Source organism: Cervus canadensis, chromosome 10 (assembly GCF_019320065.1).
Source record: "Cervus canadensis isolate Bull #8, Minnesota chromosome 10, ASM1932006v1, whole genome shotgun sequence".
NCBI lineage: Eukaryota > Metazoa > Chordata > Mammalia > Artiodactyla > Cervidae > Cervus > Cervus canadensis.
In genome coordinates this window covers 7,669,642-7,691,456 of record NC_057395.1, presented here as the reverse complement: position 1 = coordinate 7,691,456, position 21,815 = coordinate 7,669,642, and the positions used below count along the sequence as shown (strand labels likewise).

Here is a 21,815-nt window from a genome sequence, read left to right as displayed (position 1 = left end):
GAGAAGAGGGTGGCAGAGGATGAGATGGTTAGATAGCATCACTGACTTAGTGGACATGAATTTGTGCAAACTCTGGGAGATAGTGAAGGACAGGTGAGCCCGATGTGCTGCAGTCCATGGGGTTGCAAAAAGCTGGACATGACTTAGCAACTGAAGAACAAATGAACATATACACACTCCTATGTGTAAAACAGAGAGCAAGCAAAAGCCGCTGTGCCACTCCGGGAGCTCTGCCCCATTCTCCGTGATGACCTAGAGAGCTGGGGCGGGGGGAGGAGTAGGAGGGAGGCAGGGGATGTGTGCATACATACAGCGGATTCATTTCATTGTACAGCAGAAACTAACAACACTGTAAAGCAATGATACCCTAATTAAAAAATAAATTTTAAAAACCCTGTTATTCATTTGGGATGGTCATTCGATAGACCAGGAAGCTTTGTTCTCATAGGCCTTTAACTGAGAACCAACAGGTAAGGGGGGAGATACGTTATTTTTCCAAGTATAAGACAGAGGAGTAAAATAACAATTACCAACTCTGAAAGATGACATGGGTCTTTTAAAATCATTCTGAAGTTTTAATTTTATAAAACAGGCAAAAAAAAAAAAGTCCACAGCTGCATTTACATGGAAATTTGAGGGTAGGATTACCCTGCCCAGCTCTTTAGAAAAAACAATCTTAGTAAGTCTACTCATAAAACTGCTCTCTTTACTGCAAAGAAAACTTTGACTAATAGGATTCTTCCATGGTACACAAGTTTTAATCTTGGGTTCAGAGCAGACTTCCTTTTGGCTGGAAAATAGAATACTTAATCAAATATATTACTTAATGTACACACATGTCTATAATCAAATGTGTAATCCAAAGGTAATTCATATTTATGTTTTTAAAAGTTACTGTAAGACATAGGACATGATACATTAAAAAAAAAAAAAACATATTATTCCCAACCAGCCACTCAAACAAGGTTTTAGGGAACAATTCAAAAGCCCACGGGGACTTAAGGATTAACCACTAGTGTAAAAATGCAAGGGCAACTGGCAAAAATGGCATAAAATGTCCAAAAAGAAATGCCTAATAATATTTCCAACTCTTTTCCAACAGGATTATTCCTGATACACAGTTCTAACTGGACATGTAATTTCCAAGTGAGGCATGGACCCAGCTTCTCATGCCAAGGGAAGTGTCTCTAGCTACTGACCAAGAAACAAAAAAGGAAAGGCACCAAGAATAAACCTTAGAAAAAAATTTTTAAAGGAGTAGGTATCTGTAAAAAAAGATAGTCGGATCAAAGTTGAGTATTTTCATACTGACCTAAAAATATATCAGAATTGAGTACCGTCATAATGACCTAAAAATACACCCATGTCTGCACTCACAGCAAGACAGGAGAAGGGTCAGGGCATCCTACCCAGCTGACATACCTGTGGCCTCCAGGTGCGGGAACAGACAAAGGTCGTGAGGTATTTTCTCAACAGGCACTGTGGATGATGATCTGTGGATAGAGCAGACACTCCCGTGGGTCCCAAGCTACAGAAGAAACCAGTACCTTCCAAAGTCTTTCCATAACTTACAGGAATCTAAGCTATGAACATGTAACACACCACGTGTGCATGGATAAGAACAGGTAAGATCATCGGGGGGCAATTCTTACAATAATTTCAAGAAGCCTGTGGGTCATCTGCCCCTCGAGGGGGTCATCACTGATCTTTGAGGCTCCTCTAGGTCACTTCCTGGGCATGTCGCTTGTTAAAGAATCATAGAAATGTCCTCAATCATATTTAGGACATGCAGAAATGTCAGCTTGCACTGACTTTCATTAAAGTCAGACTTATTAATGACTTTCTGCTGACTTCTGATTTCTCGGGTCCGTGTGTGTATGGGTTGAGGCCAGACTGAAAAGTAGATCCTTAAAGAAAAATCTCAGAACTGACGATTCTTAAAATGTGAAGTAGGCTTGTTAGTCTAGGACAGGAGTCTGTGCTGCTGTTCAGTAAAAAGTTGCTGAACAAATACAAAAACTATCGCTCCAGGGGAAAAAGGCAAATTGGGTTTCCAGGAGATGTACAGGTTGACTTCATAGAAACTGCACAGATGAACAGTTACATAAACTCCAAGTAAATAGTAATGAGGGCTCTTAGCAGGATCATCTATGGTGCCAGCTCTCAAAGCAGGGTCTCCAAGCTGTCAGGTCAGCGTCACCTGGGAGCCCGTTACACGTGGAAAAGCTCAGGCCCCATCACAGACATCCTGAATGAGAAATTCTACAGATGGGGCCTGGCGATCTGTGTTTTAATGAGCTGTCTAGTGACAGATGCGAGTACAGGTGAAAACTGCTGATCCACAGGCTGCAAATTTAGGAGTCATGAATTCAAACTGAGATTCAATGAGGAGGACTGTTATTTCAGCTTTTACCTATTTCAATGTTATCCAGATAAAACTGGAGTCAGATGAGAAGCCTGATACACTGTTAGAAACATACTCAGAATACCCGCTAAACTGTTATTCACATCAAATAACAATGAAGCTATTATTCGATTTTAAGTTTCAACTTCAGTACATGAAAAAAAAAAGAAAAGCTGCTTTCAACTCCCTTTCCATCAGTCTATTAAGAAAACAGATTCACTCAGTAAGGGATATTTACCGTGGTGTATTCCAGACATTTTTAAACATATAAACATGGTACTAACAGTGACAATTTTCCAAAAATATACAGCCAGTAGGTCCACACACTATAGAACATCCTCCTTCCTCATAAACTTACAGTTGAAACGTGGAGTGACCTACATTTATTTGGCAATGGAGGGACATACATCTTCATGTGGACTCTAATTTAATCTTTCTAAAACTCCCCGAGAAATAGGTATTTTACAAAGGCGAGCGTTGAGGTGTGGCGTAATAAAACAACCTGCTCCAGCTCACCAGGCTGCAAGGGGGCAGAGCTGAGGCCTGGACAGGCAGCTCTGGGGGGCCCCGGGGCATTAAGCACTCTGAGAACTGTCCCAGAGCACCCTGACCAGAATGCGGGACCGTGGGCATCCGACAGGTCAGCTTCGCTGGGATGAAAGTGAGAGGTTACAGTCCGGAAAAGAAATTCCTCAAGAAGCAGACCCTGCGTGTCCTGCACGTAACAGATGCTCCATACATGTCTCCCTGTCTCCTCGACTCCTGTGCTAGGTCGTGACCAGTTCTCTAACAAAACAGCCCTATTTCCATCCTCTTGAAAGAGACCTCATAGCTTATCATGGAGTTTCTGTGGAAAAACACTTACTGTTTTTCTGGCTGCACAACTGCAATCTTTCTCTTCTTTTGTGCTGTAAAATAGGCAAAAGGGGGGAAAAAGAAAAGCAGCTTTTTCAGCGAGTTGGGAATAAGTTGTTTTTTTTTTTAATGGCGCCATAGGTATAGAACTGTGTCTGTTTTTAAAATAACAATTTTAAAAGTGAAAAGTTACTTCATTCCAGCCACAATTTTATCTTCATCTCTTCCAGCACAAAACAGACTTTTACTTTTCAGAAATGAAATCTAAAGAGAATTTAGTGCATTTTACCTTATCACTACATGGGCTACTTTATTCTAAAATGTGCTTCTAATAAAAAGAATGCACATGTCAGACCTCTCAGGAACACAGCTGGTGAAATGGACTGGTACAAGCATGATTATCCAGATGACTTATTCCCACAGAAGTGTGGTAAGGTAAAAAATTTTACCATAGAAGCATGCTCCCAAATTAGGATTAGAGGCATTTTACAAACTACAACATTTTATCATTAAAAAGTGGATTGGCACCTAGCAAATAGTGACAGAAACCAGCCAACAATAACCTGAGGTTAAGAACATTCCCAGTTTACATTTATAACTGGTTGGAATCACCTTTACAAAGACAGACCAGAGCTTTTGGCATCTATTAACTCAGACACACATAATCCTGCATCTTCCAACATTAGGAAAAATTAATTCTCAGAGTTTCTAAAGCTGTCAGAGTTTGGCAAGTTTAATTAGACTGCCTCTTCAAAGCAAAATGCGTGTATGAGAAACAAAAGGAGAACACAAATAAATAAGAGAAATAGTGACTCAAAATTTCATCTATTCTTGATTTTATTTAGTATCCAATTCCAATATAGGCAGACCCACAGAGATGTTGTGGGTTTGGTTCCAGACCACCCCAAAAGAGTGACTATCACAATTAAGGAGTGATGGGAATTTTTTGGTTTCCCGGTGCATACAAAAGTTATATTTTATAAGTCTACTATAAATCTGTAGTCTATCAAGTGTATCATAATAATATTCTGTCTACAAAAACAATGTATATACATTAATCAAAAATACTTATTAAAAAATGCTATCATCTGAGCTTCACTGAGTCATAGTGATGACATCAAAAGGTCACTGATCACAGATAATCACAACAAATACAATAATGATGAAAGAGAATACTGCAAGAATTACCAAAATGTGACACAAAGACACGAAGTGAAACAATATTGTTGGAAAAGTGGTATCACAGGCATGCTTGATGCAGGGTTGCCTGAAACTTTCAATATGTAAAAAATGCAGTATGTGTGACAACGAAGTCTGCCTGTAATTACTATGAGAAAGTATAAACTCTGTGATCTCTAAAGGGAAAGATGAGTGTGTAGACTAAGTTGCCTAAGTCAGTCTTTGTTAATTGGGGTGAGATGCCCAAACTGTGAGATGTCTTGATGAGAAGCCAAACACAACAGGCTGGGGAACAGAGAGGAAACATCGCTGTGTTCACCTTAACCTGCGTGGGGTTTCACCCAGAAAAACTCAAAATGCTCCTCCCCTCCCAAAGCCAGTGACGGAGGGAGGGAGAGGGTCAGGACACGAATTTCTGTCTGAGGCACAAGCAGGCACAGGGGGTTGCATCTAAACCTGCCCAGGGCGGTGGGGGCTGAGAGCCAAGGACCAAGACATTTCAAGGGAGAATAAAAGACAAAGAAGGCCCTCAACACTGAAATCATTATTCTAAGCGCATAATTTTAGAAATATTTTAAATTGAGCGCAAGGCATTACTGTCATTGGATGAGATTCAGTATGCAGTACTGGGTACAGGGCAGAACCTCTTAGAATCCACCTCTGTTTATAGCCTGGGCCCCTACTTTATCCACATGAATAACCCCTTCTGACTCGTAGGGAGTACTGGTAAGTCTCTTGGTTCCTTCAAAATTTCTCGACCTCAGGAAACAGGAGGCCAGCAATGTTCTGAGCATCTACGTAAATGAACCTTATGGGAGGATGCTAGAAAAAAGTCAGCCAGCATACAAATTAATAAAGAAAACATTAGAAATATCTGACCTATTTCACAAAAAATTAAAAGCCTTACCTTTAAGGACATACAATTTTAAATACTACTGTTGACACTTTAGGGTGGAATTATAAATGCTAAGATTTATTATTGAATGAATTATTATATACTATAAATGAATATTTTTTGAAATGGTTATCATTTTAGGACAATGACCTACAACAATTTTCCTTAAAACACACACTTGTATATATTTAAGTGGTGTGTCTATGTGTGCATGTGTGTGTGTGTGGGAGGCTGGGCTATTTTGACTACTAATATTGGTTTGATTTGGCACTTCGGTGATCAGAAGGATGTAATGTAATGCCCCTTTCAAAGTCCAATTGAAATCTCACTGGTAATTTAATGCCAAGAATCAGTTCAGGTCAGTCTCTCAGTCATGTCCAACTCTTTGTGAACTCATGAACTGCAGCACGCCAGGCTTCCCTGTCCATCACCAACTCCCAGAGCTTACTCAAACTCATGTCCATCGAGTCGGTGATGCCATCCAACCATCCCATCCTCTGTCATCCCCTTTTCCTCCCTCCTTCAATCTTTCCCAGCATCAGGGTCTTTTCTAGTGAGTCAGTTCTTCGCATCAGGTGGCCAAAATATTGAAGTTTTTCAGCTTCAGCATCAGGCCCTCCAATGAATATTCACAATTGATTTCCTTTAGGATTAACTAGTTTGATCTCCTTGCAGTCCAAGAGAATCTCAAGAGTCTTCAACTCCAAAGTTCAAAAGCATCAATTCTTTGACACTGAGCTTTCTTTATAGTCCAGCTCTCATATCCATACATGACTACTAAAAAAATCATAGCTTTGACTAGACAGACCTTTGTTGGCAAAGTAATGTCTCTGCTTTTTAACATGCTATCTAGGTTGATCATAGCGTTTCTTCCAAGGAGCAAGCGTCCTTTAATTTCATGGCTGCAATCACCATCTGCAGTGATTTTGGAGCCCAAGAAAATCAAGTCTGTCACTGTTTCCACTGTTTCCCCATCTATTTGCCATGAAGTGATGGGATCGGATGCCATGATCTTTGTTTTCTGAATGTTGAGTTTTAAGCCAACTTTTTCACTCTCCTCTTTCACTTTCATCGAGAGGATCTTAAGTTCTTCATCACTTTCTGCCATTAGGGTGGTGTCCTCTGCATATCTGAGATTACTCCCAGCAATCTTGATTTCAGCTTGCGCTTCCATCCAGCCTGGCATTTCACATGATATACTCTGCATATAAGTTAAATAAGCAGGGTGACAATATACAGCCTTGACATACTCCTTTCCCTATCTGGAACCAGTCTTTCGTTCCATGTCCATTTCTAACGGTTGCTTCTTGATGTTCATACAGATTTCTCAGGAGGCAGGTAAGGTGGTCTGGTATTTCCACCTCTTGAAGAATTTTTCACAGTTTGTTGTGATCCACACACTAAAGCACTTTGACATAATCAATAAAGCAGATATTTTTCTGGAACTGTCTTGCTTTTTTGATGATCCAACGGATTTTGGCAATTTGATCTCTGCTTCCTCAGCCTTTTCTAAATCCAGCTTGAACATCTGGAAGTTCATGGTTCATGTACTGTTGAAGCCTGGCTTAGAGAACAGTAAGCATTACTTTGCTAGCGTGTGAGATGAATCCAATTGTGCGGTAGTTTGAACATTCTTTGGCACTGCCCTTCTTTGGGATTGGAATGAAAACTGACCTTTTCCAGTCCTGTGGCCACTGCTGAGTTTTCCATATTTGCTGGCATGTTGAGTGCAGCACTTTCACAGCATCATCCTTTAGGATTTGAAATTTCTCAACTGGAATTCCATCACCTCCACCACTTTTGTTCATAGTAATGTTTCCCAAGGCCCACTTGACTTTGCATTCCAGGATGTCTGGCTCTAGGTGAGTGATCACACCATAATGATTATCTGAGTCATGAAGATCGTTTTTGTATAGTTCTGTGTATTCTTGCCACCTCTTCTTAATATCTTCTGCTTCTGTTAGGTCCATACCATTTCTGTCCTTTATCAAACCCATCTTTGCATGAAATGGTCCCTTGGTATCTCTAATTTTCTTGAAGAGATCTCTAGTCTTTCCCATTCTATTGTTTTCTTCTAGTTCTTTGCTTTGAGCACTGAGGAAGGCTTTCTTATCTCTCCTTGCTATTCTCTGGAACTCTGCATTCAAACGGGTATATCTTTCCTTTTCTCTTTTACCTTTAGCTTCTCTTCTTTCCTTAGCTATTTGTAAGACCTCCTCAGACAACCATTTTGCCTTTTTGCATTTCTTTTTCTTGGGGATGGTCTTGATAGCTGCCTCCTGTATAATGTCACAAACGTCCATCCATAGTTCTTCAGGCACTCTGTCTATCAATCTAATCCCTTGAATCTATTTCTCCCTTCCACTGTATAGTCGTAAGGGATTTGATTTAGGTCATACCTGAATGGTCTAGTGGTTTTCCCTACTTTCTTCAATTTAAGTCTGAATTTGGCAATGAGGAGTTCATGATCTGAGCCACAGTCAGCTCCCGGTCTTGTTTTTGTTGATGGTTTCAAGCTTCTCCATCTTTGGCTGCAAATATAAGCAATCTGATTTCGATATTGACATCATCTGATTTCGGTGATGTCCATGTGTAGAGTCTTCTCTTGTGTTGTTGGAAGAGGGTGTTTGCTATGACCAGTGCATTCTCTTGGCCAAACTCTGTTAGCCTTTGACCTGCTTCATTCTGTACTCCAAGGTCAAATTTGCCTGTTACTTCAGGTATCTCTTGACTTTCTACTTTTGCACTCCAGTCCCCTATGATGAAAAGGACATCATTTTTTGGTTGTTAGTTCCAGAAGGTCTTGTAGGTGTTCATACAACCATTCAACTTCAGCTTCTTCATCGTAACTGGCTGGGGCACAGACTTGGATTACTACAGTACTGAATGGTTTGCCTTGGAAACAAACAGAGATCATTCTGTCATTTTTCAGATTGCACCCAAGTACTGCATATCGGACTCTTCTGCTGACTCTGTGGGTTACTCCAGTTCTTCTAAGGGATTCTTGCCCCCAGTACTAGATATAATGGTCCTCTGAATTAAATTCGACCATTCCAGTCCATTTTAGTTCACTGATTCATAAAGTGTCGATGTTCACTCTTGCCATCTGCTGTTTGACCACTGCTAATTTATCTTGATTCATGGACCTAACATTCTAGGTTCCTATGCAGTACTGTTCCTTACAGCATCCAACTTTACTTTCATCACCAGTCATGTCCACAACTGGGCATTGGAATTCCATCTCTTCATTGCCAGGAATAGTTAAGTGTTTACACCTATGTCAGTAAATTATTGGAACCAATTACGATTGGTTTTGGGGTAAACCTTTGGGGTATATCTTAGCAAAATAAGTTCTTTCTCAGATACAATCATACAAATATATAGTATTTAGCTTAAACTTGCTCATGAATTGCATACAAACAGGGAGTAAAGATCCCAGACACTCATCTCCGCCTTGTCACCGTGACTTGGTTTCTCAAGCTGGGAAATGCCTGCAGACATTCATCTCACGCAGATGCTTACAGAATGAATGAGACAAAAGTCCTGGTGTTCTGTGCAAAACAGAACATTTTTTGATTTTTACAGTTTGGCTCCACTCTCTTTACCAAACTGCCTATTTATTCACCTAAGTTCCAGATATGCCCAGCTAGGCTCAGAGTGGGGCGATACTCACAGGCTGTCTTGTGTGGTGTAGTCAGAGGGTAGGAGTTGGCCTCACACCAACCCACAGGGAAGATGTCCATAGATTCAACGTCCACGATGAACTCTGGAGCCGGGCTCTGCAGGCCTGCGGGGAGTCGAGACAACAGGTGAAAACAGGTGTTAACAACAAAGACACAGAAGAAGGAGGGGAAATCAGAGCAGCTCTGGGCGGGGGCGCGGGGAGACACTGTTCTGAAAGTTGAATCCAAAGCCAATGGCATTTTATGACAGATACAAATGCCAGAGAGGTACAGTAGCAGGAGTTCACAGGATTCACAAGAAGGGGGACTTGGAAAAGAGATACTTTCCCTGGAAAACGAGAGGAAGAGGAAGGATAACTGGGGACAACTGCATCCTTGTCCCCACTGAAGGACAAGCATCCTTCTTTCCTAAGAATGGCTTTGAAGCTAAGGAAGATAGTCCAGCCTGTGGGGTGGGGGCACCAAGACATTCTTCACCCAACACCAAACAGAGGTCAACCTTCAATCAACAGAAGTTAAATGTTCCAGTTAAAAGGAACTGGGAGGGTTCAGTGACACTGGTTATAAGCAGTGAGCATCAAAGCACAATTTCCTAGGGGACATGCTCTTTTATCCTGTGACCACGTACTCCTTCTGAACTCAGTTTGCGGCTACAGACTCTTGCCATGACACCAAAGTCACTTAGGCCGGAGTGTCTCTTTGGTGGGGATCTGCCCTTGTATCATAATGAAAACGATGCCTTTTGTTAAGTCTGCATAGCATCTGAGAGACTCTGAGAGAAAAAATCTGGATACAATATGAGCAGGGGTTCCCAGGAACTCTGGCAGCCGAGAGAATAAATTTAGAACCTTGCAAACTAGTGAAGAAAAGGAAATTCTACACCAAATCAACAGTTCTTTAAAAACACACTTTGAGGATCGACACTCTTGAACCAAGAATCAAAAGATAAGAAAGAGCTCTATTAATGGAGTGACTCCCTGGCCCTGACCACTTAATCTTGCTTTGCTTTTGGTTTCTTCACTTGGAATCAAAACAAAAGTTAACACTCTTAGAAACTCCATCACACATCCAAGCAATCACACATCATCTGATGAATTCTGAATCACACTTCCCCTTCTGGAAGCTCAGTACCAGCAAACATAAAATCTTCTCACTATTTCGGCTACACTGGCTTCCAGAGTACGTTATTTGATAAACCCAGGTACCAGATTTAGCACTAAAACCTAACTTTGGTGTACATAAAATGCCTGGAACACTGACAGCAGATACTTATACACATGTTATCACCTCCAGTCATCACACTGAACTTCTGATGTGTTTTCAGAGAAAGTCATTACTACGGTTATCAATCCTAACTTCCTTTTCACTGAATTCTCCGATAATGTGAAAGATATATAACCTACAAGAATGCAAGCAGGTTTATAGGGCTTAGGTTCCAACACAGTTGAATGAATAGAAAGCATTTCTGCCCTGCATTAAATGACTCAACCAATATTTAGCTAATCTGCTAAAGAAATCATCCAGTAAATAAAACTGCCAAAACAGACAAAAGCTAAAGAAACTCCCCAACTAGCTTCAAATACAAAACTGATCTTTTCTTGGTGCGAAGGGCATTGGATTCGGCAGACGGGCCAGTGAAGAGTCACCAAGCTGTTTCCCATCATACCAGGCACTGCCTCACCTTCAGGCTCACAAAAATACAGACAGAGCCTATTTCTTAGCTACTCAGCGATTTTGCTAACAGGCTGAATTCATCTACTACATATGAATTATTTCTAGATTTGTGTTTAGGTGCAAATCAGATTTTCAAGGTCAAAGTCATACTTCAGGAGGGAGTATAAAGTGAACTTTATAGATTACTTCTTCCCAAACGCTCTGCTAGTTCAGACATCACATCATATTAGTGTGCTTCAACATACACACTTGTGTAACGATATAAACATTCATATATTTCTTTTCCTAAGAATCATTTTGCTTTTTAGTTTTTTAATTTATCTTATTTTTGGCTCTGCTAGGTCTTGACTGCTGCACATGGGCTTTCTCTCGTCGCAGCCGAGGGGCGCCTACTCTCTAGTTCCGGTTCCTGGGCTTCCGTAGTTGCAGGGCACACACTTAACTGCCCGACAAAAGGTACGTGGGGTCTTCTGGGATCAGAGACCAACCCACAACCCCTGCAATGGTGGGTGGATCCTTAACCACTGGCCCACCGCTCCTCTGTCCATGGGATCTCCCAGGCAAGAAATACCTGAGTGGACTGCCATTTCCTTCTGCAGGGGATGGATCCCTGCACATTGGCAGGCGGCTTCCTGACCACTGCGTCACCTGGGAAGCCCCCAACCTCGTCTAGTGTTGACACTAACAGTCAGATGGGTTCAAGTGTGCAATGAGAAGGTAAAGCACTGGAAGACAGAGAAGCAGGACCTGGGTCCTGGAAGCCCTGCCCTCCATCCACTCCACTCCGTCCATGTGCAGGCGCTGGCCCACATAGCAAGACCTCAGAGAGGCCCTCACTCATTTCAGCCCTGGAGCTAAATTCCTAAGGAATCAAGACACAGCAAAAGTAGCTGACAAGAGTGACACAGGATAGGAAACCATCAGAAAGAAAACAACAGAAATGGGATTAAACGTGTAAGTGGAGGGAGAGGTCCAGGGATGGTGAACTCTTAGGACACTCATTCTCATGCAGGTACTTTTCAAAGAGTTTTATCCTCACAACCCTAAGAGATCAGATGGTTTTCACTCCCATTTTACAGAAGAGTAAACGAAGCTGAAGCTCCAATACTCACACCTGATGCAAAGAGCCAACTTACTGGACAAGACCCTGATGCTGAGACAGACTGGGGGCAGGAGAAGAGAACAGCAAAGGATGAGATGGTGGGATGGCATCACCGACTCAGTGAAAATGAACTTGGGCAAACTCGGACAGACAGAGAGGGCCAGGAGGCCTGGCGAGCTGCAGTCCACGGGGTCACAAAGAGCTGGACATGGCTTAGTGACTGGACAACAACAACAAACTGAGGGTCAGGGCAAGGCAAAATGGCTGGTAAGAGGGGGTCTAGGGCTCACACCCAAGCAATCTCACTCCAAAGCCTAGGAAGGCATTCAAGGGAGATTTGTGAGGAGAACACAGTCAGTCAGAAGTCACACCGAGCCCAACAGCAGCTTGAAACCCCAAACTCGCCTTTGGTTCCGACTGCAAAGCCTTCTAGGGAGCAGATCTCCCTCCTCAGCCTCCCATCAAATTCTTCCCCCAATATCCCCAGTTGCTTAAGAAAACCAGATCCAGGGCTGTTGCTGACCACCCAGAACCTGTGTAGCTGACTGGCAATCACAAAGCCTGTTCACAGACAGCAGCCCTGCCTCTTGGGCCACTTTCCTTAGCTGTGCAAGAATATAGGTCCTGTCTCATACACACACACACACACACACACACACACACACACACACACACACGTATATATACCCCATGTATATACATATATATACTCATATATATACACTCACGTATATACATATATCCATATATATACACTCACATATATACATATTATAAACCCATATATATACACTCACGTATATACATATTATATACCCATATATATACACTCAAGTATATACATATTATATACCCATATATATACACTCAAGTATATACATATTATATACCCATATATATACACTCAAGTATATACATATTATATACCCATATACTCATGTATATACATATATATACCCATATATATACACTCATGTATATACATATTATATACCCATATATATACACACTCATGTATATACATATTATATACCCATATATATACACTCCTGTATATACATATATACCCATATATATACACGCATGTATATACATATATATACCCATACATATATATACACACACCCATATATACATACATACATATACCCACTCATATATATACATATTCATATATATAGATACACAAACCTATATATATACACACACACATATATACACACCCATATACACATATGTACACATCCATCTACACATACATATACACACCTATATATACATACACATACATACACATCTATATATGTATACATACATACACATACATCCATATATATACACACACACCCATATATATACAAACACATTATATATATATATACACACCCTATATAAATACACACACACATATATATTGTGTGGACCTGCATGCTCAGTCATGTCTGACTCTCTGCAACCCCAGGGACTGTAGACCACCAGGCTCCTCTGTCCATAGGATTTTCCAGGCAAGAACACTAGAGTGGGTTGCCATTTCCTCCTCCAGGGGATCTTCCCGACCCAGGGATCGAACATATGACTCCTGTGTCTCCTGCATTACTGGCAGATTCTTTACCACTGAGCCACTGGGGAAGTCTTATACATATATATACACACCCATATATACTCATACATACATACACACCATATATATACACACACCCATACATACATACACACACCCATATATATACACATACATATATATACACACACCCATAATAAACATGTATATACACACCCATACATAAACATACATATATTTAAACACCATATATATACATCCATATATATATATACACACACCCATATATATATATATATACATACATATATACACACCATATATATATATACACACCCATATTTATATACACCCATAATATACATGCATATATACTCACCTGTACATACACATACATATATTTAAACACCATATATATAAACACCCATATATACACATACATATATATAAATACCCATATATATATACATATGAAGACCTACAAGACCTTCTGGAACTAACAACGAAAAAATGATGTCCTTTTCATAGGGGACTAGAATGCAAAAGTAGGTCAAGAGATACCTGGAGTAACAGGCAAATTTGGCCTTGGAGTACAGAATAAAGCAGGTCAAAGGCTAACAGAGTTTGGCCAAGAGAATGCACTGGTCATACCAAACACCCTCTTCCAACAACACAGGAGAAGACTCTTAAACATGAACATCACCAGATGGTCAAAACCAAAATCAGACTGCTTATATTCTTTGCAGCCACAGATAAGAGAAGCTCTATACAGTCAGCAAAAACAAGACCAGGAGCTGACTGTGGCTCAGATCATGAACTCCTCATTGCCAAATTCAGACTTAAATTGAAGAAAGTAGGGAAAACCACTAGACCATTCAGGTATGACCTAAATCAAATTCCTTATGATTAAATAGTAGAAGTGACAAACAGATTTAAGGGATTAGATCGGATAGACAGTGCCTGAAGAACTGTGGACGGAGGTTTGTGACACTGTACAGGAAGCAGTGATCAAGACCATCCCCAAGAAAAAGAAATGCAAAAAGGCCAAATGGTTGTCTGAGGAGGTCTTACAAATAGCTAAGGAAAGAAGAGAAGCTAAAGGTAAAAGAGAAAAGGAAAGATATACTCATTTGAATGCAGAGTTCCAAAGAATAGCAAGGAGAGATAAGAAAGCCCTCCTCAGTGCTCAAAGCAAAGAAATAGAGGAAAACAACAGAATGGGAAAGACTAGATATCTCTTCAAGGAAATTAGAGATACCAAGGGACCATTTCATGCAAAGATGGGCACAATAAAGGACAGAAATGGTATGGACGTAACAGAAGCAGAAGATATTAAGAAGAGGTGGCAAGAATACACAGAAAAACTATACAGAAAAGATCTTCATGACCCAGATAACCACAATGATGTGATCCCTCATCTAGAGCCAGACATCCTGAAATGCAAAGTCAAGTGGGCCTTAGGAAGCATCGCTACAAACAAAGCTTAGTGGATGTGATGGAACTCCAGTTGAGAAATTTCAAATTCTGAAAGATGATGCTGTGAAAGTGTTGCACTTAATATGCTACCAAATATGGAAAACTCAGCAGTGGTCACAGGACTGGAAAAGGTCAGTTTTCATTCCAATCCCAAAGAAGGGCAATGCCAAAGAATGTTCAAACTACCGCACACTTGCACTCATCTCACACGCAAGCAAAGTAATGCTCAAAATTCTCCAAGCCAGGCTTCAACAGTACATTAACCATGAACTTCCGGATGTTCAAGCTGGATTTAGAAAAGGCTGAGGAACTAGAGACCAAACTGCCAACATCTGCTGGATCGGAGAAAAAGCAAAAGAGTTCCAGAAAAACATCTACTTCTGCTTTATTGATTATGCCAAAGCATTTGACTGTGTGGATCACAACAAACTGTGGAAAATTCTTAAAAAGATGGGAATACCAGGCCACCTTACCTGCCTCCTGAGAAATCTGTATGCAGGTCAGGAAGCAACAGTTAGAACTGGGCATGGAACAACAGACTGGTTCCAAATCAGGAAACGAATATGTCAAGGCTGTATATTGTCACCCTGCTTATTCAACTTATATGCAGAGTACATCAGGCGAAATGCTGGGCTGGATGAAGCACAAGCTGGAATCAAGATTGTCAGGAGAAATATCAATAACCTCAGATATGCAGAGGACACCACGCTAATGGCAGAAAGCGAAGAACTTAAGATCCTCTTGATGAAAGTGAAACAGAAGAGTGAAAAAGCTGGCTTAAAACTCAACATTCAAAAAACAAAGATCATGGCATCCGATCCCATCACTTCATGGCAAATAGATGGGGAAACAATGGAAACAGTGACAGACTTTATTTTCTTGGGCTCCAAAATCACTGCAGACGGTGACTGCAACCATGAAATTAAAGGACGCTTGCTCCTTGGAAGAAAAGCTATGACCAACCTAGACAGCATATTAAAAAGCAGAGATATTACTTTGCCAACAAAGGTCCATGTAGTCAAAGCTATGGTTTTTCCAGTAGTCCTGTATGGATGTGAGATTTGGACTATAAAGAATGCTGGGTGCCAAAGAATTGATGCTTTGAATGTGGTGTTGGAGAAGACTCTTGAGAGTCCCTTGGACTGCAAGGAGATCAAACTAGTTAATCCTAAAGGAAATCAATCCTGAATATTCTGGAAGGCCTGATGCTGAAGCTGAAGTGCCAATACTATAGCCACCTGATGTGAAGAACTGACTCACTGGGAAAGACCCTGGTGCTGGGAAAGACTGAGGGCAGGAGGAAAAGGGGATGACAGAGCATAAGGTGGTTGGATAGCATCACTGACGTGATGGACTTGAGTTTGAGCAAGCTCCCGGAGTTGGTGATGGACCGGGAAGCCTGGCATGCTCCAGTCCATGGCGTCACAAAGAGTCGGACATGACTGAGACACTGAACTAAACTGATACATATACACACATACCTATACATACACACCCATATATATACTTAAATACACACTCATATACATATATATACACACCCTTATATACATACATATATATACACACCCATATATATATGTATATATACATATATCTATACACACACACATATAGACACACACCCACCCATCTGCTAAAGCAGCCTCTCCCCAAAATGGCTCCAGCAGCCCATAACCCTTTTCAAAGATTTAAAATCCACCCACCCTGGTGGGAAACATAATTACTTTCACATTTGCACTTTCCCTTGTCTCATTTTTGCAAGTCTCTGCAAAATGCTTATCAACCACCTGACTTGATCATAATACAGAAGGGCTTAAAGGGCAGTTTTCTTCACCTCTTCTCCTAGACAGAAGAGGTTCACCTTGCCTGAGTTTCTTGGCACATTTGAGGTCCAAGGGCCCTAACAAACTCCCCATGCAGAGGAATCATCTGGGAGGGTGATTTGAAATGCAGATTCCCAGACCCTGCTCCCAGGGTCAGAAGGGGTGGGAGCAGCCCCGGGAACTGGCACTTGCCTAGGACGCTGGCGGATTATGATGTGGAAGGCGGTTTACCAGAAATGAGCCAGGCACACAGCAAAAACCAACCAAGGAGATTTTGAATTTCAGCTGAGGAGTAGAAAATATCTCACTATCTCAACACTTGATTAGCAAAAAGCAGTTCTTAAGGGGTTGCTCATATCTTAAATCGCTTTCTCGCTCAGAGACACAACTTTTATTTATTCCTTGTATCCATTCTACAAGACTTTAGCAAGCAAAGTGCGTGTGAACAATACAAGTATTGTGCTCTGTGGAAATTGGCAGAGACAGGTTTTGCTTGCATTGGACGTCATCTGTGGAATCAGGCACCACATCCGGGCCAGGCCCCACGTGTTCAGCGCTGGTCAATGAGGATGTGAGGTTCATGGTAAAGGATGAGGCTTTTCAAAAAGCTCCCATCCAAAGTGATACACAAAGCAGACTGAGGCTGAAATTTATACAGTATGTTTTGCTAGTATGGACTGTGGAAAAGTTTTATTCTCTCCAGATTTTGTTTCAGAGGGCAGCAAAAAGAAAAGATTATGAGATGCTTGTAATAACCTAAGTTGATGGTTCGAATTAAGCAATCTGGTACTTCTCCACAGACCCGATGACCTCTGGGTCATCTCTGTGTCTTTTTGTTCTCTGTATGTTTTTTTTAACAAACCTGAAGGGAGACCCCCAGGTGGCAAACACTGGGTGGGCCCCCATTGCCTCCCCGTGTTCAAAGTGCAAAAATGCTAACCCAGAATTTTCTTTCACTTCTAACAGGGCTCCCAATTTCAAAAGCAGGTTTTGTGCTCATGTTCTAAAGCTCTCCACAAAAATTCCTGCAGTGGCAACAATGAAACAGCTAAATAACTCAGTGGAAATGAAGCCTGCAGGTCATGGTACTTTTGTAACATAAAACGTATTTTCTACCTAAGCTAAAAGGCTGAAACACCTAACATTCACTGGACAACCAAAAATACGTGGAATACCACGCTTCTTTGAAACGGGAGGAAAACAGTGTAATAATGGGAATAAGAAAGACCAAGAAAGGCAATCCAAAGGTGTCAACCTTCTTCCAGAAAAGTAACGCACTCTGAGAACACCCACACTCTACATGTCCCATGAGAAAATGATGGCCCATAAATACAACGTGACTTGGACTGTGAGATGCAGATGTAACAGCTTGTGAGCTAGTGTGTGGGCTATGACACGAGAGACATTATAACCGAATGTAAATGCATAGAACACGAATCGCTGTTGTTGTTTAGTCGCCAAGTTGTGTTCCACTCTTTTGCGACCCCATGGACTGCAGCCCGCCCATGGAATTTTGCAGGCAAGACTACTGGAATGGATTGCCACTTTCTCCTCCAGGGGATCTTCCCCACCCAGGCATGGAACCTGAGTCTCCTGCACTGGTGGGTGGGTTCTTTACCATTGAGCCACCAGGGAAGCCCCGAACATGAATAAATACTGATAATCACAGAGATGCTAACCGAGAGTAGATATTAACATAAGAGAAAGCGTCACAACATCCTCTCCCAAACTCAAAGCCCCATCATCACCAACTGCCCTGGTTCACCATTAGCAGTTTTTGAAAACTTGACATTCTTCCCAAATATGATCCCCAAATAATATTACACTAGTCTCATACGTTTGATTCTTCTGTTCCTCTTCAACATTAGCTCCTAGAGGCACTTAAAGAATTACCTGATTTTAAGGGAGGTCAAACACTGAATTAAAATGATCATTTTAATTACCTAAATTTAGTCAATTAGCTACATGTTGAAAATATTTCATATCAATTTAATACATAAACATAATAATTTGGTATGAAGTCCATAATAAATCATCACATAAACTGTCTATAATAAGAATCACCATGATCATAACAATAATTTAACTGCCCTAAAGTGAGAAGAGTGAATCTCTAATATTTTGTCTCCAGGACTGAGGAATGAAAATATACAGAGAAAAATCTGAGATAATGAGAAATAAAGTGCCATGAATATTGCTGTCACTTTCAAAGGTCAATATCCAGAAAGGGATAAAAAATCAAAACAAAACCAAAAAATAAAAAACCCCAAAATTCAAGAAAGATCAGGAGACCGAATGAATTTTAACTTGAATTGATGAGGCGAATGTGTAATTTTGACCAATAACACCAGGTAAACAATATTCAACAGATTTTTTTTTTTTGTAATATATAAGGTCTGGAAAAATGGACAATCAATTTTCCGACCTGCTTCCTAACGCTAACTAATTTTCATTAATCCCAATGAGAGCACTCAGGAGAGCAAGAGCTGCCATGAGCTGATTTACATTTCTTTGCTATAAAACCAGAAGTGGACATCCAAAGAAAAAGATCAATAATGAGGAAAGACTGTCAAAACGTTAAACATACACTAGACGCTGTTCATCATTCTTTTTAAGAATTGGGAAGTTGTAGGGTCTGTTGAATTAAGCAATAAAGATGTTAAGAGGGATGAAACCAAACCACAGGCACATCTTAATGCCTCAGCTAGTTTCTCCATCTATAAAAATCAGGACACTCTTAACTGCTGTCTGTTAGGTGTAAAGCACTCTGGAAGTACAAACTGCTAAATAAATTATGACTGCCAAAAAATTCTAACCATAATGTGCTAAATAATGATGAGGAAACAAGGACTTTGAACTTGACCACTTTTTTTTTTTTCAAATTAATTGCACAAACAAGACTCTAATCTCTCATAGTATTAGACTTAGTATGGTATTAGGTAACAAGCTCTAGGGATTCAAAAATCGCTGAAGGGATCTTGTTTTTCCAACAGCTGTTGATTCAGCTTCACAGGCAGTAATGAAAATAAGTTTACATCCTACTTCAGTAACTGCAGAAATATCACCATGACACCTGTGTCCACATTTTGGCTAATTCCAACTAGAGGCCATTCTACTCAAAATTCTGGTAGAAGTATAAATCTATTAAGCAACCACTTTTTCCAGAATTTCCTTTTATTTTAGATTGATTTTGAAATCCCAAACCATGGTTATGTTTTAAACTATTTTCTGGGAATTAGGATTTTCAGCTAGAATCACTGTTCTCTGCCCCTTCCAATCTCTTGAACTATCATATATATTAGATGGTAGGCCTATCAAAGAACACAGTGCTTTTTAAAGACTTGTTTAATGAGGAAAGAGGATAAAGATACTGGCACCAATTCTATGACCTTCCAAACTTTCTAGGCCTATGGTGCTTGACCAGGTCATAAAATTTAAAATCTAAACTAGGAAAGCTAACATGATTGTACGACTCATCTCTAACACGTTGTTCTTTTCCCATATACATCTGAAATTAACTACCAAGAGCTATGAAACTGAAAAACAAACAAAAGACCCAAGAATTTTAAATCACAGGAAGATGACAAAACCTTAACCCTCAAATGCATTTTAATTCCTCCTCATTGAAAATATAACATCTGAAAAATATAGTCTTTTAAGTCCACAAGCTAATCAAACTTCTGCTTATGAAGTGCATTGTTCTGTGAATTATCTGGACGATTAGAAATAAAATGAAGCTATGAAGAACGGTTTAAACCAGGGGCCCCCAACCTCTGGGATGATCTGCAGTAAAGCCAGTATAGTAATAGAAATAAAGTGCACAATAAATGTAATGCACTTGAATCATCCTGCAACCATCACCCCCCCAGTCCATGGAAAAATGGTCTTCCATGAAACCGGTCCCTTGTGCCAAAACAACTGGGGTCTGCTGGTTTAAACATCACTAAACAAATAGGTCTACATTCTGTTTATTATATATTTGGGGAGACAGTCAAGTCCAGTTACTATTTTAAGGAAAAACTAAACATCTGTGAAAGAAACCAAAGCAAAGGGTATGATTCACATTAAAATGCAAATATATAATTTTATCCTGTTAACAACCAAGACCTCAAATACCAGTTTTAGTGACTCATATTAATTTAATTGTGACATTAGCTTGTATAATCAGAGATGTAAAAAGACCACTGTGTTCCAAACATAATTTCGCACCAGCATCTCATTTCATGAAACCATTAGTCAAGATGAGAGCCTCTGAACGAATTTATATTTGATTAGTTTCACTTATTTAAGAACGCTGAATAATTTAAGACCGCTGAAATGAGAGGAAAGCAAAGCGGGCACACTGCGGTGCTGAAGCTGTTGGCTCCCTGCCCATTCCCAGTGGACCCCGAATTCAGAACGATCAGGAACTGTGAGTACCTTCCAGGTGAAGCCACATCAGCCTCCCTTTCACAGCTATGACGGAGGCCACGCAGAGCTCTCCCGGGTTCCTGGGGTTCACGGCTTCAAGCTTCATGTTCTTTGTGAACCCCCGACTGAACGATGTCTGGAAGAGAAAGAGAATGGACACTGAGCCAGCAGATGCCACAATGAGAAAACGCTCAGAGACAGCGGAGCCAGCTGGCACAGCAGAAATGAACACACATGCACCCATGCACACACACACATATGCACACGCATACATCGTGTGCACAGATGTATGCAAGTGCACAGATCGTACTAAGATAGGCGAGTTCACACGCTTATTTCCCCATCACCTATGAGGAAAGGACCACACATTCTTCATTTGTGTCCCAGAAAAGAGAACTCTGCTTAGCACACAGCAGGTGCCCAATAATACCCGAATGAGTGAGAGGATGAGTCCATTCTCAGTTCCCAGTTCTGTGTGCATCCTGCCGACCCCAGAATTACTGTGACACCAATCACTTCTCCTCTTCCCTGTGCTCCTCACTCACACCACACCGGGTACATTTCAGGGTGAAAGGAGACCGAAATCTCCACCTGGCATCACCTCCTTCAGCCTGATGTCTGTCCTCCAGTGTGTTTGTTTTGTTGTTTTAACTGCAGGTCTGCTGGTGCTGACTTCTCAGCTTCCTTTTATCTGAAACGGTCCTTATTTTCCCTTTGATCCTTTTGCTTATTTTTATTTACTTTTGAAAT

The 21,815-nt window shown here is 40.7% G+C and overlaps 1 protein-coding gene across 7 annotated transcripts in view; it reads right to left on the bottom strand.

The window, feature by feature from the left end:
* The window catches only part of SFMBT2 (Scm like with four mbt domains 2), a 185,115-nt gene that overhangs the window by 30,907 nt on the left and 132,393 nt on the right, over positions 1 to 21,815 (bottom strand). For all 7 annotated transcript variants that reach the window (XM_043478507.1, XM_043478505.1, XM_043478504.1 and 4 more), the window contains 4 exons: positions 21,075 to 21,201; positions 9,007 to 9,120; positions 3,270 to 3,312; positions 1,423 to 1,493 (listed from right to left, as the gene is read on the bottom strand). In XM_043478507.1, coding sequence (XP_043334442.1) covers positions 1,423 to 1,493; positions 3,270 to 3,312; positions 9,007 to 9,120; positions 21,075 to 21,201 — 355 coding nt within the window. The remainder of the gene's footprint in view (positions 1 to 1,422; positions 1,494 to 3,269; positions 3,313 to 9,006; positions 9,121 to 21,074; positions 21,202 to 21,815) is intronic.